The sequence below is a fragment of the Guillardia theta genome (genome assembly GCF_000315625.1).
Source record: "Guillardia theta CCMP2712 unplaced genomic scaffold GUITHscaffold_99, whole genome shotgun sequence".
Classification (NCBI taxonomy): Eukaryota; class Cryptophyceae; order Pyrenomonadales; family Geminigeraceae; genus Guillardia; species Guillardia theta.
In genome coordinates this window covers 84,093-100,167 of record NW_005434575.1, presented here as the reverse complement: position 1 = coordinate 100,167, position 16,075 = coordinate 84,093, and the positions used below count along the sequence as shown (strand labels likewise).

General features: G+C 50.7%; 5 protein-coding genes across 6 annotated transcripts; 3 read left to right on the top strand and 2 right to left on the bottom strand.

Moving 5' to 3' along the window:
- Positions 1-138: 138 nt before the first annotated feature.
- RPS7e_2 lies at positions 139-1,105 on the top strand (the record flags this gene model as incomplete). Of its 2 annotated transcripts, none has more annotated exons than XM_005824096.1 (2): positions 139-651; positions 707-1,105. In XM_005824096.1, 2 exons carry the CDS (start codon positions 139-141, stop codon positions 1,103-1,105), a joined length of 912 nt encoding a protein of 303 aa, XP_005824153.1. The 2 variants fall into 2 exon arrangements, with proteins under 2 accessions (XP_005824153.1, XP_005824152.1); XM_005824095.1 differs by having other exon boundaries at positions 247-651.
- Positions 1,106-1,353: 248 nt separating this feature from the next.
- GUITHDRAFT_58257 (hypothetical protein) lies at positions 1,354-2,373 on the bottom strand (the record flags this gene model as incomplete). Its single annotated transcript, XM_005824044.1, has 4 exons — positions 1,354-1,448; positions 1,499-1,583; positions 1,631-1,720; positions 1,777-2,373. Coding segments are annotated over 4 exons (867 nt in total), but the record flags the coding sequence as incomplete, so codon positions are not given.
- A 668-nt stretch (positions 2,374-3,041) lies between these two features.
- Positions 3,042-4,100, top strand: GUITHDRAFT_155046 (hypothetical protein; the record flags this gene model as incomplete). Its single annotated transcript, XM_005824043.1, has 4 exons — positions 3,042-3,588; positions 3,719-3,831; positions 3,880-3,978; positions 4,037-4,100. 4 exons carry the CDS (start codon positions 3,042-3,044, stop codon positions 4,088-4,090), a joined length of 813 nt encoding a protein of 270 aa, XP_005824100.1. The 3' UTR covers positions 4,091-4,100.
- A 63-nt stretch (positions 4,101-4,163) lies between these two features.
- GUITHDRAFT_145227 (hypothetical protein) lies at positions 4,164-5,194 on the bottom strand (the record flags this gene model as incomplete). Its single annotated transcript, XM_005824042.1, has 6 exons — positions 4,164-4,353; positions 4,404-4,657; positions 4,705-4,789; positions 4,850-4,911; positions 4,955-5,058; positions 5,104-5,194. The coding sequence occupies 6 exons, from the start codon at positions 5,192-5,194 to the stop codon at positions 4,164-4,166; spliced, it is 786 nt and encodes a 261-aa protein (XP_005824099.1).
- A 1,393-nt stretch (positions 5,195-6,587) lies between these two features.
- On the top strand, positions 6,588-14,904 carry GUITHDRAFT_116695 (hypothetical protein; the record flags this gene model as incomplete). Its single annotated transcript, XM_005824041.1, has 16 exons — positions 6,588-6,957; positions 7,003-7,276; positions 7,330-8,076; positions 8,217-8,277; positions 9,039-9,138; positions 9,301-9,811; positions 9,861-10,018; positions 10,068-10,105; positions 10,160-10,244; positions 10,819-10,942; positions 11,003-11,421; positions 11,461-11,517; positions 11,567-13,194; positions 13,242-13,322; positions 13,639-14,601; positions 14,677-14,904. The coding sequence occupies 16 exons, from the start codon at positions 6,588-6,590 to the stop codon at positions 14,902-14,904; spliced, it is 5,844 nt and encodes a 1,947-aa protein (XP_005824098.1).
- Between the last annotated feature and the right edge of the window lie 1,171 nt (positions 14,905-16,075).

Below are 16,075 nucleotides of genomic sequence, written 5' to 3'. Positions count from 1 at the left end.
TACAGAGCAGAAGCTCAATCTGCTATTCAGGGTGATCAGAGAGCAGTCAAAGACCTAGTCCTCCTGTAAATCTCTTTGGCCCCCGATAAATTCGCGGCGCGGAGCGTTTGTAGGGGATTACACTTTCATAAGTTTGCCATGAAGGCATTTTTGACAGTCGCAACGCTACTTCTTGCGGTCTTTCCGTGTACGTCTGGGGGCCATGCTCCCTCTTCACCTCATCTTCATATGAGGCTTCGGGGAGGAATGGATCAGATTCGAAGACCTTTCTGTCAGAATAAGCAAGCCTCGGATATCCTCCTCAGAGACTTCAAATCGCGCAAGAAGAATCCACCCACAGATGTTGAAACTCTCGTTGTGCAGAAGCTCTTTGATTTGTACCAGAACGATGACAACTTCAAAATGATCAAGTATCTGCATGTGATGTCAGTCAAGGAGGTTCCGATTAAAGAGACCTCCGACAGAGCCCTGTTACTGACCATCCCGAACATCGAAATGAAGGACTACCGGAATTTCCAGATCTCTCTTTGCCAGATCTTGGAAGCTGAGTTCAATTGTCACATATTCTTGCTTCAGCATCGTAGAATCCTTCCCAGGGAGAAGCCTGGAAAGAGGTTGCAAAAGCAGAAGCGCCCTAGAAGTCGGACAGTGGTGAGTTGCTGAACGAGTTTGTCTGTTTTTCGTCACTGACGGCATTTTATCGCAGCAAGCTGTTCATGAAGGCTATCTTGAAGATCTTGTCTGGCCTCATCGTGTTTCTGCAAAGTATGAGATACACGATGTTGGAATTGAGAAACCAACCCATCACTTCATGTTGGAGATCAATTCCAAACCAGATACAGAGAGCAAGCTGGAGGTATACAAGCAAGTGTATTCACATCTTACTGGCAAGACTTGCGTCTTTGAATATCTGGACTATACTGAGGGTACAGAACTGCAGCGCCAAATGTGTCCGAACATTTGGCCATGCGATGCATCGGCTTTTCCATCATACCGTGAGAAGTTGGGAAACCAAATGCAGGAGTTTTCTGAGATCAAACCAGCTCCCTTGTTCGCTGAAACATCCAATAATGAGCGCAATGCAATAGAAGTGAATCAGGAATAATGTAATGATGTGTAGAAATTAGCCTCAGGTACAGGATTTGAACGCGCGTTGAGCTACGTTCCTGACTCAGGAGTTGATAATGCATCCTCCATGATCACCTCTCAAAGGATCTTATTATTTCGTTTGCGCAGTTGTCATGCTCTTTTGCCAAGTATCTGTTGGTTGCTTCCATATAAAATAAAGAATCATGACAGGATTCCACTGTAACCGGATGCGACAGCTCAGATTGCAACCATGGACAGGGCCCATCGTCGAGTCGGAAGGGATGAATCTACCGTCCACCTTTGGGAATAGGGGTCGAAGCATTCCACCATGCTGATTTCGGAGCTTCCGACGATTCCTCCTATCCACGTTGCAATCAAATCATCCTTCTGCTGAAGGAACTGATCTCACCTGCGACATAGATATATCCGTTGAAGCATTCAGCTGCGAAGGCACTGCGTTTCTGATTGAGAGGAGGCTCAATTCTCCACTCCCTCTGAAACACATCGTTACTGACAGGCGAAGAAGACATGTTCAGCTTACAGTAGTCGGATCGAAGCTCTCCACGTCTGCCTTTTGTAACCCTCCTGACATGCCACCAATCGCGTAAATCCTGCCCGCGATCGCAACAGCCTGATTTGAAAGAATCTCACAGTCAAACATTATGATCATGACCTGGCCTCTTAGACCTGAAAGTTTGCTCTTGGCGTTGGCATTGGCGGCTCTGCCTTCCACGCACGTAGAACAGGATCGTAGCTGTGCATGGAATCCAGTTCTGTATCGAGATCGTCCCCTTCAACGTTAGAATAGCCTCCCATGACGTAGATTCTATCTCCAAAGCTGACTGCCGCACAGAACTGCTTTTCTATGGGCATGTCAGTATGGTTCTGCCAGAACTGGAAATCAGGTAGGAAGCTTTGCACACTTTTCAAGCAAACTTCCGTTGACTCCGTGTTGACCATGGCTTTCGGCATACCCGTTCCACCAAAGATAAAGATTTGATTATCATGCACAGCAGAAGCGAAGTTTCTTCTGGCAAATGGCATCATTTTTTCAACTTTCCAGGTCTCATCGTCAGAATAAGGTGAAAAACTCCGTACGGAATTAAGTGGCTGGTTGTTGCTAATTCCTCCAATCAGGTAGATTTTGTTGCCATGTCTGGCAGCAGCTGAATATGCACGGGGGCTTTCAAGTTTGCATGATGGAGTCCAATCCTTAGTTGTGACATCATACCTTTGTACAATCGAAAGCTCAAATTGCGTCGATCTTCCACCAATCACGTACAAATAAGGAATGTCCAACGGAACATAGTCTTTCGTCCCAGCTTTGTAATGTGTTTTTTTCTTCTTTGGCTTTGCAATGGACTTGATGATCTTGTCTTGCTCCTTCGCCTTTTCTACTCTCTTCTTGCGTTTGCCACCCCGGAGGCGTAAATGACCACACACCACATTCCTTACGATACCAAGATGTCCCATAAGAGCATGTGAACCTGTGATGTCGTTTCCGGGTTGGAAGAACATCCTTTGGTTGGAAGAACATCCGCTCATAGTCACAATCACAAGCGATAGAATCCACACACGATCAACGATCCCCATCATTTCTTGGATGTCGAATCAAGGATCCCGATCATGTGTCAAGACAGATTTGATAGGTCGAATGAGTCCAACCAACCCGAAATCCGGTCTTCTCTTCGCTACCCATCGCTGCGTGATCCTTGAGGCCGGCTTTCATCTTCATCCTCTCCTTCTCCATCTCATCTTCTCGCTCTTATCATCTTCTCCTCCTTCCTTCATTACGTTTCCTTCACGCTCTGCATACCGCACTCTAGCTAGGGATCAAGGGCTTCATCGCACAGTTCCGTACAGGGACCTCAAATGTTCCTTGTAGAGAACATTGAATCCGGTCTGCCATGCTCCCGGACACGTTTATTACAATTTTAAGACAGCTCGCTGCCATGGCCTGGCCTCCGCGCTTGGTGAGCAGGAACATCTATGCTCTGACCTGCGTCGGAACCATCTTCATGCTCCTCCCTTCTTCTTCCATGGGTCTTGTTCAGCACTCAACCATGCATCTTCGCCATCCTCAGCAAAGCCTTCAGAAGTACGCGGGGTCTTCTGGCGCATGGAACCAGGTGCAAGCGCCATACATGAACGAACTCGTGGAAGTCGATGCTGTTCAGCGCATTCGAGGAGGAGGAGGAGGGCTGGCAAAGAAACTGGGACCGAAAAATATGGGATTGGCGCTGATCTTTTTAAGTCTTTTGTACCTGCCAAAGGCCATGGCATCTTGCAATGCGCGGCTCATGCCTAAAACTGGAAAAATACAGCGTTTGGGATGCGGAGCAGGGTTGATGATCACGAACATAGCGACGATATGTGGACTGGGTCTGGTTCTGATGAATTCCCGACAGTTTGACCGCCATGGTCGATCGAAGTTCAAGATGAGAATGAATGGAACTCTGATCATGGTCTTCGGGATGCTCCTCATCATAACTCATGCAGGTATGGTGTGTTCAGGTCCTCTGATACCGCTCCACTCTTCCTCACCTTCTGCTTCAATCTTACACACGTGTTGCTGTGTGCTTCTGTGAGAGAGGTCTGCATGCACTGACGGCTCTTGTTTATCCAACAGAAGCAGCGAAGTTGAGTTTCTATTCTAGTTTCAACACGCAGCTCGGGCTGATTCTGGAGTGGTGGGGATTCGTTTCTCTGTTCTACAACTTCACTCCTCGCTTTGTTGCTCAGGTACTGACGTTCTACTTGTCATCTTCGCTCATGTTCGACCTGTGCCAGGTGCCTCGAGAGCTCAAGACCACTATGCGGAAGTTGATGGCGAAGATGGGATTCGGGTCAGGAAACGCTGCGAGCAAGGTTGATAATGAGACGAGACAGGTGATCTCTCGCTGTTTTGAATCTCAACTCAAATCTCTCGTTCTGATCGTTTGTTCAGAGGGAGTTGGAAAGGTTGAACCAGTGGGCTCAGGTGCAGCCTCCCCCCTCATAGGCCGTTGGCACCATGGAGTAGCTCTGAAGCGGAAGGCATTGAGTGATGGAGTGCAGTTATCACATGGTTGACTTTATCTTTCGATCCCTGCATACTGAGCCTGCAATCTCTCTACTTCTCTGCTCTCATTCAGCACCTCGTTCCTGAGTCCGTCCAATTTCTCCACCAGGCTGTTTATATGCGCTTGCGCAGCTTCAGCATAATTCTCGATCTGATTCACGGTGGGTGGTGGCAGTTGGATAGATTGTTGAAGTGAGCTAAGGCTGCGAGAAAGCATGTAAGCCTCACAACATAGCACCGACCTCACTGCTACCTTGGAACGTCCATCTTGCTGCAGGCGGAGAAACTACCATACTCCTCCTGGGAGTCTGTCTGAACGTTCTTGATCACAAGTTCCAAAGACTTCATGGTTGATCGAGAATTCTCCTTGAAGAGAAAACGATAATCCAGCGAGTGAGTCGAGGCGTTCTTAGTGTAACTCGTGGACAGCAACCCAAACACAGGCTGAGTCCCTTCTGGGAGCAGGACTTTGATTTCAGGAGACGATTCGATTTGTCTCTGCACGTACTGCATGTAGGAGATCACAGACATGAGAGGGAAAGCGAAACCAGCACCATCTCTCTCGATGAAGGGCGAAGGGGGGCGTTCGATCGAAAGGAGAACCACCCTATCAGCCGTTGCTTCTGTCTCTCACAAGCTCTGAGAAGAGGATCAACAAGATTCCTTGTCCTCCTCCACCAAATCAAGCATGTGACATACCTTGAGATCGCATGACCGTTCACATTCCCATGGCCATCGAAAAAGTTGCAGACATCGAAAACCTTGCAGAGGCAATCAGACTCGTGGAGGGACCTCGCACCTCACCTGCATGTCTATGGAAGCCACTAGCTCAAGCTTTGAGCCGATATCTGTGACGAGACTCTTCTTCTCTCGCGTGACGGACCCGAATATCAACCCAGAAGCATCTCCTGCTTCTCGGTCAACTCATACCACGCAAGAGCAACAGTCAGTACCCTTAGACGCCAAGACTTGCGCGAATGCCATCGACAGACAGACGCCAGTTGTAGACAACGTGACAAGCTGACGAGGCTCCATGCTCGCCATATCAGCGCCTCCTCTTCAAACTCTCCTTCCTCCCCTCATCTCGCTCACCAGCACCGCCATTCCCTATCGGCTCCAACCAGATAACCGTCCAATAACGTTCTTGGATAGAAATCCGGGCCGCTACCCGACCACGGACTGATCGGACACTGGCGGCGGCGCTGGCGCGAGTGGCACTGCTGACTCACTGCGACACCGGTGAGCCTCACCCGGTGGCACTGTGACTGACTGACACACTGACGGGGCGGGGTGACTCGAGTAATCGGACGGCGGCGGCGCGCCCCGACTCGAGCAGGAGTCGAGTCGGGTCGGAGGGTGTCGGTGACCGCTGGGGCGGGATGGTCGAGACGCGAGGAGCCGGCGGGGAGCTTGTAGGGTGCGGGTGCCCCGCGGGTACAGAGGCAGGGAAGAGCTTCGCAGACTGGAATAAGTACGCGGGAGTCGTATACGCCAGCCCCTACATGTCGTACTCGTACATGTCCGAGGAGCTCAGCGGCTCGTGCTGGAGTCGCTAGCGACAGACATGGCCAGACTGATACAGGACGCCGGGGAGCTAGAGGGCCTGGTCAACAGCAGCAAGCCGATCCCTTACATGGTGTTGCCGCAGCAGTCGTACTGGTACTGGTACTACCCGTCGTATATGCAGGACATAGCGGCGATATCCAACTACACGATGAGAGGAGGGACGCTGGTGACGATGGGCGACGGGGTACAGGACCTGCTGGCGCAGGCCTTCGGGATAGCAAGGCCGGCGCTGTCTTGGACTACGTCGGAAGCTCGGCTCAATAACGCAAGCGCAGCAGGGTCGGCGTTCGAGGGGGGCCCGAGCTCGCTGTCGTACTGGTACGCTGTACGCTGGCCACTGTCGGGGCTGCCGCCGGGTGCAAGGAGCATGTACGACGACGGGTGGTACTCGTCGGCGGTAGTGATGAGGGTAGGCAGGGGTCAGGTAGTGTGGCTGGCGTACGACGACGGGCTGGCGTCGACGGGGGCGTGGCAGGAGGTACTGAGGCGGGCGGTAGAGGCCGGGGGCCCATGCGTGTCATGCGGGGCGGGGACGTACCGGAGCGAGTCGGAGCAGAGCTGCACGGCGTGTCCAGGGAACTCGACGTCAGAAATCGGGTCGAGGTCCGTGGAGGAGTGCGAGTGCAAGGCGGGCTACTACGGAGAGTCTCGGAGGAACGGAGGGAAGGGTTGCCAGGCGTGTCCGCCGGGCGCCTACTCCCCGAGGGGAAGCCGCAACGCTAGCAGCTGCCGATGCTCGGCAGGGACGACGTGGTCAGGGAGTGTCAACGGGTCGGCGCTGGCATGCCTGTGTCCGGATAATCACTACGGCCCGGTGTAGCATAGCACGGGGATCGACGTGACCTTGTATCCTGCGACGTCGGACGACAACATGATCAGCTTCAGAGACGCCGGGGGCAGGACTTGGCTACAGACAGAGCTGGCAGAGTCGATCGACACAAGGAGGCTGCAGGGCTACGCTTCGAGTCCATCATCATCATCCTTTAATGTTTATTTTCGAGCCGAGGACGACCTAGGAGTCTTCGACATCTGGTCGGACTCCGGGACGTACGTGAACCTCCCTCAGGGCGTGCTGTACCTGCCACGCGGACGAGGAGCCGGGCTGAAGCGCCTCTTCCTGGACTCATACCCATACCAGTATTCGTCCTTCCATGGAGTGTACGGGAGCGTCGCGGTCCAGGCCAGGCGAGTCTGCGTAGCCTGTTCTGAGGGGACGTACTCACTAGCAGGAGACTCGAGCTGTAGGCCTTGCCCGGGTAACTCTACTGCTCTACGTGACCTCACAGGGTCTAACGCGACGGGCTGCGTCTGCAAGCTAGGCTACCGCGAAGACCGGTTGGGAGGGAAGCTGAGCTGTGTAGCGTGTCCGGCGGGGGCGCGAGCAGGAGTCGGGTCGGAGGAGTGTCGGTGCTGGGGCGGGATGGTCGAGACGCGAGGAGCCGGCGGGGAGCTTGTAGGGTGCGGGTGCCCCGCGGGTACAGAGGCAGGGAAGAGCTTCGCAAACTGGAATAAGTACGCGGGAGTCGTATACGCCAGCCCCTACATGTCGTACTCGTACATGTCCGAGGAGCTCAGCGGCTCGTGCTGGAGTCGCTAGCGACAGACATGGCCAGACTGATACAGGACGCCGGGGAGCTAGAGGGCCTGGTCAACAGCAGCAAGCCGATCCCTTACATGGTGTTGCCGCAGCAGTCGTACTGGTACTGGTACTACCCGTCGTATATGCAGGACATAGCGGCGATATCCAACTACACGATGAGAGGAGGGACGCTGGTGACGATGGGCGACGGGGTACAGGACCTGCTGGCGCAGGCCTTCGGGATAGCAAGGCCGGCGCTGTCTTGGACTACGTCGGAAGCTCGGCTCAATAACGCAAGCGCAGCAGGGTCGGCGTTCGAGGGGGGCCCGAGCTCGCTGTCGTACTGGTACGCTGTACGCTGGCCACTGTCGGGGCTGCCGCCGGGTGCAAGGAGCATGTACGACGACGGGTGGTACTCGTCGGCGGTAGTGATGAGGGTAGGCAGGGGTCAGGTAGTGTGGCTGGCGTACGACGACGGGCTGGCGTCGACGGGGGCGTGGCAGGAGGTACTGAGGCGGGCGGTAGAGGCCGGGGGCCCATGCGTGTCATGCGGGGCGGGGACGTACCGGAGCGAGTCGGAGCAGAGCTGCACGGCGTGTCCAGGGAACTCGACGTCAGAAATCGGGTCGAGGTCCGTGGAGGAGTGCGAGTGCAAGGCGGGCTACTACGGAGAGTCTCGGAGGAACGGAGGGAAGGGTTGCCAGGCGTGTCCGCCGGGCGCCTACTCCCCGAGGGGAAGCCGCAACGCTAGCAGCTGCCGATGCTCGGCAGGGACGACGTGGTCAGGGAGTTCGAGGGGGGCCCGAGCTCGCTGTCGTACTGGTACGCTGTACGCTGGCCACTGTCGGGGCTGCCGCCGGGTGCAAGGAGCATGTACGACGACGGGTGGTACTCGTCGGCGGTAGTGATGAGGGTAGGCAGGGGTCAGGTAGTGTGGCTGGCGTACGACGACGGGCTGGCGTCGACGGGGGCGTGGCAGGAGGTACTGAGGCGAAGTGTTTTGCTTTCATCTCCTTGTCGAGACTGTCGATGGGTTCGTCAGTTCTCACTTCTTTCATGGTTTTATCCTACGTTCTTGGAAATTCTTAGAGAATGTGGTGCTGATGATGAAAAACTTGGGGCCTCGATACGCCGCTAATGCCACGTTCAATTGTACACAGCGATTTTAAATGCCCGTGCAAAACAACCTAAATTTACCCCTTGCGCTAACGTCCGGCCTCAGTCCCTTGCAACCCAATCACAATGCACAGCCCTCTGGACACGTGTCCTCCTAACCCCTTCTTCACTGCCTGACCCTCAGGCTCGTCAATTCCTTAATTCCAGACCTATGTCAAAACCCACTTCCATCTCGCTGAGCTTCGTCCACCGATCAGACGCAATACCCTGAACTTCTCGCCGCGTCTCCAAGAACGTATCCGAGTTCTAACATATCTCGGGTTTACTACTCTCCTGATTGTCCTCGTACTGATTTTAACTTAACTCGAGGAAGAGTCACGTTGCAGGGGGGGGTCATTTATTGCAGGGGTGGTCATTTGTGAACTTACATGCAAGTCCTCCCTACAAATGACAGGGTCACGTGGGCTGTTGCCGCAGTCTCAGCAGGCAGAAGCTCCAGCACTACTACGGGCCGCACGCATGCAGGGAGCGGTGGTCGCCTCGCTCTTGCGGAGGAGGCGATATCGACGAAAAGATGAAGAGATCAAAGATGAAGAAATAGACGCCCTGATCAATGATCCTTTACAGGCTCTGGTGGATGACTATCGTGATGTCGAAAACGTACTTCGAGACACTGAGATAGAAAAACTGTTTGGCTTGGAAAGTCGATCGGAGCCTGTCATGCGGCGTGAGATCCAAGTAGATGGATTCCTCTCGAAAGTTCGAGAAAGGATTGCTCGCTCTTCATCGTATAAGAGATTGATGGGAACGACACTCTTTTTCGTTGTGTACTTGTTGCTCTTGTTTACCCAACGGGATATTTACTCCTCATACATGATCGAGAGTTCAGGGATCAGTCTTGCTCTCAAAGACTTGTCTGACTTGGGCTCGGGAGGATACTTGAACTCAGGTACCGGCTCCACAGCATTCCTGAGCTCCAACGCAGATTTCTACTCATGGTACGTTTTCTGCAATTGCGCCTTTAGTTCGATTCTTTATTGTGCTTCTACAGAATATCCAGGCTTCGGTCGGTTTGGTTGCGCAAAAGATTGCGGAGATTACAACAACGTTACCACACTGACCATAAAACTTGAAGACATGATCGATGCAAGTCAGACTGAGCTTGGCTTTTCGTTGACAAGAACAAGCCTCGATACAGACCCAGCAAGAGTGACGTATTCGTATAATGTTTACAGCTATACGATGGGTGAATTCATATTTGAGAACGACATAAAAAATAATTCTCAAATTTCCTTCGAGGTGCCAGATGGCAAGCTCACGTTGGTGCTTTATCAGACGACGTCAGCAGAGTCTGTCGTGGATGACCAGGCGGTTATCACACTCTTTGGAGTGACAGCAGGGTAAGCTAAGTATGTTGGAAATGAATATCTGTTGACTACATTGTTGCAGATCGTTCTCAAGCCTTGTACGACAACAGAACAATATGAAATATGGAAATCCAAGGGAAATACTCAAAACAGCCGTTTTTCAAACTCTCTCCCTCAAAACTCTCTGTCAAACTCCTGACGATGCGCGTCAACAATTTTGCACAAACTTCAATCCACAGGGTGTGTGAAATCTGCAGAAAGAATTCAAAGCTCTGACGTTGACCTACAGACATAGGATACACAGGCTTGCAGCAGCCCATCACTCAGGTGTTCTTCTCACGTGCGCTATTGCTCTGACGCAGGGTCTGATTGATGGTTCAGATTGGCTACTGCGCAATGTTGCCAAAGGCCGGAGATCCGTATATCAAGGAAAACAAAGACAAAATCATCAATGCTGGAACATCATGTGATATTTCATCCGCTGGTGTTAGAACAAAAGAAGCAAACTCAAAGAGACTGAGCTTGAACAACAAGCTGGATCTCAGTCTTCACTCGACGCCCCTCAGAAAGCAACAACAGATGAAAGAAGCAAGAAACACGACGATCCTCACAAGGCCATCTCAAAAGACAAGCATGCGTCCAGCTGCTCTCAGGGGTATATCCGACTGTTCTGCCAATGCAAAGGTGTTCAACAATGACTCGGGCTATTTTAGTTTCATCTATCAATCCGCTGCTGTTACTTTGAATTGTCATTGGATCATATCTGAAAATCACTTTTCATTCATTCAATGTTGGAACCAAGAACGGTCAAACCAACCAATGCGATCGAGACAAGGTCCAAATTCTTGATTGCGAAGATAAAACTTGTACCGGGGGTAATACTTTGGGTCCAATTTGCGGATTGATTGAATCCCAATCATTCACAACATCATCATCGGCAAGTACTGTAGAAATCTATTTATCCTCTGAAAGCAACTTGGCTTATGTGGGATTTTGTATCAGTTGGGGAACTGAAGCAACATGTCCATATTTTCCTTCAGCTCCTCCTACTCCCACTGTCAAAATTTTGGAAGAAGCAACCATGAAGCCAGCTGGTTATGATCAGCAACTAGTATCATACATTGCTACGCAGATCTACAGCAAAACAGGGGTAACGTATATGCGGTACGCTTTCACTGCAACACTAAACGAATATCCTGTTTGTGATTGCTCTGACTGGTCAAGCGAGGCATCACGTCCCAACCTGGTGACCAACGGGTCCGTCTTATTGTTTTACTTGGGAACGAACAGGAATGTGGCTCAGATGTATCTTCGCTTGACGGCATGCTTTAGGTATCAAGATATCACTCTTCCTAGTCCCAACTATGACAGCTACTCAAACATTTTTATGCCGGCACCGAAAATCACTTTCTCGCTTCCAATCGGATCCGATTCTTGCAATGGGAAAAATTCAACGCAGGAATGGAGGAGTGTTGTTCAACAATTCCTCAACTCTTCGATTTCCTATGCGCAGCAAATAGTTTCTACCAACATCGTTCCAGCAATAGAACCAAAGGGTTCGTGGAAGGCGACAGCTGGGGTCATTGTTGGCTCTACAGTCAAGTCGTCAGCACTCGTCAACCTTCTGTTGGATTCCCGAGATAGTATCAAGTCTAGCTCCTCGCAACAATGTCCTCCCGCAGTACCAGATGCTCAATGGGTGATCAGCGTCGATACTCAGATCACGAAAAGAACAAGAGGTGAGTTCATTGCATGCTACGTATAGACATGACGATTCCTTGCGCGCAGATCAGACTTGTCTCTCGCACTTCGATTGCGATGTCAATTTGTTCTGCTCAAAACCTCCTCAGCCTGACATGTTGGGAACCTGCAAACTTTGCAGCTTTTGCAAGGTGGACAAGTTGGACGCCATTGGTGACAGATGCCCCGTCATCAAGTGTCCAACTTCCGGCGGATTTCCGCAATGCTTGGATGCACCAAAACTCGTTGTTGGAGCTCAGTGTCCGAGCGACTACAGCTTTGAGCTGTGGCGCTACAGGAGTAAAAGTGATGGACCTCCGCAAGTTGTTCCTTCTTTCAAGCCAAAGAATCGCGAGATCACTCCCTACAACCGGATCATCGGGGCCATCGTGGTATCACAAAGCAGAATGAAGTCCAAGGAATGCTCTTCCAGCAACAATGAATTCATCAAAGACTACTTGAATGCTCTCAAAGGTATTCTCAATTGCCCCTCGCAAGAGTTCGATCCCACACCCTTTGGATATGATCCTTCTTTCATGTCCTTCAGCCCATATTACAACCCCAGAATCCCACCAGAAAAATTCTATGCTCCTTCTGAACGACATGTGATATATTCGCAAACTGGATCATCGAAGCTATCCTTCCCCATCGGTTTTTTTCCGCACAAATACGATTCAAACTATTTCGACAAGGACAACGATGGTTTTATATCGGAAGAAGAAGCAGCTAAGACGATCAGCGACTTCACTGCAGCATTAAAAGACGCCAAGGTCATCATCCCCTCAGAAGCGGACACCTTCAAGCTATTCTTCGACGAGCGACTGACACAGAAACTGGCTCAGACCATGATTCGGTTCATGCAGGATGGTTCTTTTATCGATTCCAAGACGGCTGAAGTTCGGGTCGAATTTTTGACGTACAACGCTCCGAAAAATATTTTTGCGATCTATGAATTCACCTTCCAATGGCTTGAGACTGGACGGATACCTTGGAATGACAAAGTGAACTCTTTTTCTGTAGATTTCTTTGCAAACTCCTCCTTGGGAGCGCTTCAGATCTTTTTGTTTACAGTAATTGTTATCATTCTTGTCATTAACTGCTTCTTTGAAGCTGCAGACCTGATTGGTGAGATACGTCAGTACAACCTAACGACATACCTGTCTCATCCCTTCAATTGGGTCGATTGGACTCACTTGCTCTTCATGTGGGGAACAGTAATCACGTGCATTATTCATTATCAGGATTGTCGAAATTTCCGCATGAAGACAAATTACCCTATCCTTTACTATGGCCCGCAGTATGAATATCCTCGGAGGGCAGAAATCTCAGGGGTCCAAATAGGAACAAGTTTTGAGCTTCCCTTGGTGAAATCGGCAACCGCACAGGCCAGACATTTTCGAACGAACAATCAAGTAGAGGCAGAATTTCTTCAGCTGGTGAAGCAAGGAAAGCAGATATCAGACTCTATGAGTGTGTACTCCTTCTTCGCTGGCGTGAGTATCGTCTTGTTTGTCTTTCGGATGCTCAAGGGTCTTGACTTCCAAGAGCGGATGGGTCTAGTCACCAGGACGATAGCGAGAGCTGCCGGAGATCTCTGGCACTTCATCCTCCTTTTCGGAATCGTTCTGTTCGGGTATGCAGTCGTTGGTAACATGTTGTTTGGTCATCAATATGAGGTGAAAACTTGCACTTGATAGGATGACATTGAATCGTTGAAACCCAGGGAATGAAAGATCTCAGTACTTCAATCCTCACTCTTCTTATTTTCTTGCTCAGTCTGGACACAACGCAATTCTACGCTCCTGTACGTGATGAATGTCATCCCATTCATCCCAAAACCCTTCTCCTCCTCCTTTTCCTCCACCTCTGATCTCTCTCTCTCTGTCTGTCTCTCACTCTCACTCTCTCTCCCTCTCTCCCTCTCTCCCTCTCTTTGTCTCTCTCTCTCAGTCTCAGTCTCTATCTCTCTCTCTCTCAGTCTCAGTCTCTATCTCTCTCTCTCTTTGTCTCTCTCTTTGTCTCTCTCTCTGTCTCTCTCTTTGTCTCTCTCTCTGTCTCTCTGTCACTCTTTTCTATCAGTATGATACCATCTTGAGAAGTTTGGCTGACTTTGATGCCAGATGTCACATGCTGCTTCGGATGGTGCCTTTCATATCTTTCTTTGGTCTTACTTGTTCATCGCATTCTTTATTCTTCTCAACATCTTCCTGGCTATCCTCGTCGATGCGTATGCGAAAGTCAAAGAAGAGACGGAAGGCACCACAGGGTTGATTGGCGAGTTGATGCAGGTCCTGTGGCATGGGGCCAGAAAGGTCTTGATGATGAAGAACTTCGTGTCGGATCAGAGGTTGGAAGAAGCTCTGGCCAAAGATCGAGAGAAGATGCGAACAAGGGAGAGCCGACGGCGATCCATCGAGAGAGATCTAGCAAAGGAGAAACTGATCTTGCTGTCTGGTGGGATATCAATCGACAGCTATGATGTCGGTCTGCTGGTGAGAAAAACTCTCCAATCTGAGGGTCTTGCAAGAATTGAGGAGGGGCAAGACGTAGAGGAAGGAGGCGAAGACAGCACGATGCTATCAGAAGAAGAGATACTTGCTTCCGTTGACTTGATGAATCGATACGGGACTGATCCCAGCCAGATAGCAGATCGCCGTCGGCAAGAGAAGATGGAGCTGTACGAGATGCAAAGCATCCGAAGGCAGATCGCGATGCAGCTGAGCCAGAACAGAATTCTTAATATTCAGAAGGAGATTTTGGAACGAACGAATGGTATGGGCAACAACCAAGCCGCCCAAGAGATCAGTTCGCCAACGGCTAAAGAATGGAAAACTGACAAACAAGCGAAAGAAGTTGGGATACTTCAAGTCAGACTCCTCAGAGCAACCAAACTTCCTCGAATGGATATGATCACAGGCTGCGACCCCTACTGCATGCTGTTTGTAAACTCATGCATCGGTTTGTCGACTTTTGCATCTGAGGTTTCGCGCAAGAATGTGAATCCGGAGTGGGACGAAGTATTTGAATGGACAATGACTTCTCAAACAAAAGTTCTAAGCATGACTCTGTGGGACAAAGATGAAGTAAGAATTTGCTATTCTTGTAACTTAGCTTCGCTTCCCCCCAAGGATGACCTGAGATTTGATTTGATGGTGCAGGTGACCAGCGATGATCTCATCGGATCAGCACAAGTCAATTTGTCTGAGATTCCTTTCGGCGAAGCGCATGAGTTGTCCCTGCCTTTGCACAATCAGAAACTGTTTGCCAAACTTGAGGAGTCCCGTCTGATCGTTGCGATTCAGAAGTTCCATATGTCACAAACTGACCAAAAACGTGACGAGGCGACGATGTGGAATCAAGCAGTTGCGTCGCAAGGGCAGGCGTAGAATTTATTTCAGTGCTAGACTAGTTCAATAGCCCTAAACATTCGAATCGATTCATCTGAACTCAAGAATCCATTTCTCGGTTGTGTTGGATATGCCGAGTCCTGTTTGTGCTCTGTGCGAAGAGGAGTCAGCATTGCTGCGAAGATGAAGATGTTTCTTTCTGACCCTCCGGCTTCTGTGTGTCCGTCCACCCTGACCCTCGCATGTCATGCAACTATCAGGCACTGAAACTTTGAGGTTACTTGACTTTGAGGGAGCACAAGTCAGACGACGACTTGAATCCAAACTAACTGTGACGGTATAGCGTATCATCCCTCATCAGCGGCCTGATGATATTAAAGCGCCTCCCCGTCCCTTCCTGCTGATCCCTCTAAGAGTTCCGAGTGATTGCCCGACACTACCAGGCCTTGGGTGGTAAGCCCTGGGGTGGTAGGGGGTGGTTTGGAGGGTCCAAGGGCCAGGGGGTCTGATCTGACAACTGCTAGTAACAACGGAATACTGCTTCCTGGTGTTGGTGGGCCCCTAGCATGACCAGGCAAGCCCGAGGCAACAGAGGCGGCTGAGAGAAGCATGCAGAGGTTTTGTGAGAGTAGACGAAGTGAGCAAGCCTGATGCAAGTTGCTTCATCTTTTTAGGACAGGCAGCGGCTCACGGACGGTGGAAACGTCAGCTCCACAACGCATAACTGGTACCAATGCCGACAAATCGAAGCAAGACAAGAAGACAGGTTGTGTGCTCGACTTGAGCATGACAAGCGGCTGTGCGATGATATTTTGCACAATGAAAGGTTGAAGGTTGACATGGGCGAAACTTCCCAGGTCTTGGACTCATCGGCAAGGACCAGAGAGTCCTCGCACGATGAAGGAGGGAGACACGAGAGCATCCCTCATCCGAAAAGAAGCCATGTGCAGGAAGAGGCTGAAGACATGCCCTCTTGCGTTCGCATTTGCGGTGCTATGCTGCAGAGCTGCGAAAGTTTTCTAGCTTTCTCCAACCTCACAATGGCCTTCCTGTCTGACAACAAAATTCATTTCATAGAGCCTCTGGCTTCCTTGCCAAATCTGAGGCTTCTTGACCTTAGCTCGAATATGGTGCAATTTAGTGCTGGTCATCACAGCGACTTGTTTTTCCCGAGATTAAGCGTTTTATTCTTGCACAACAACCTTGTAAG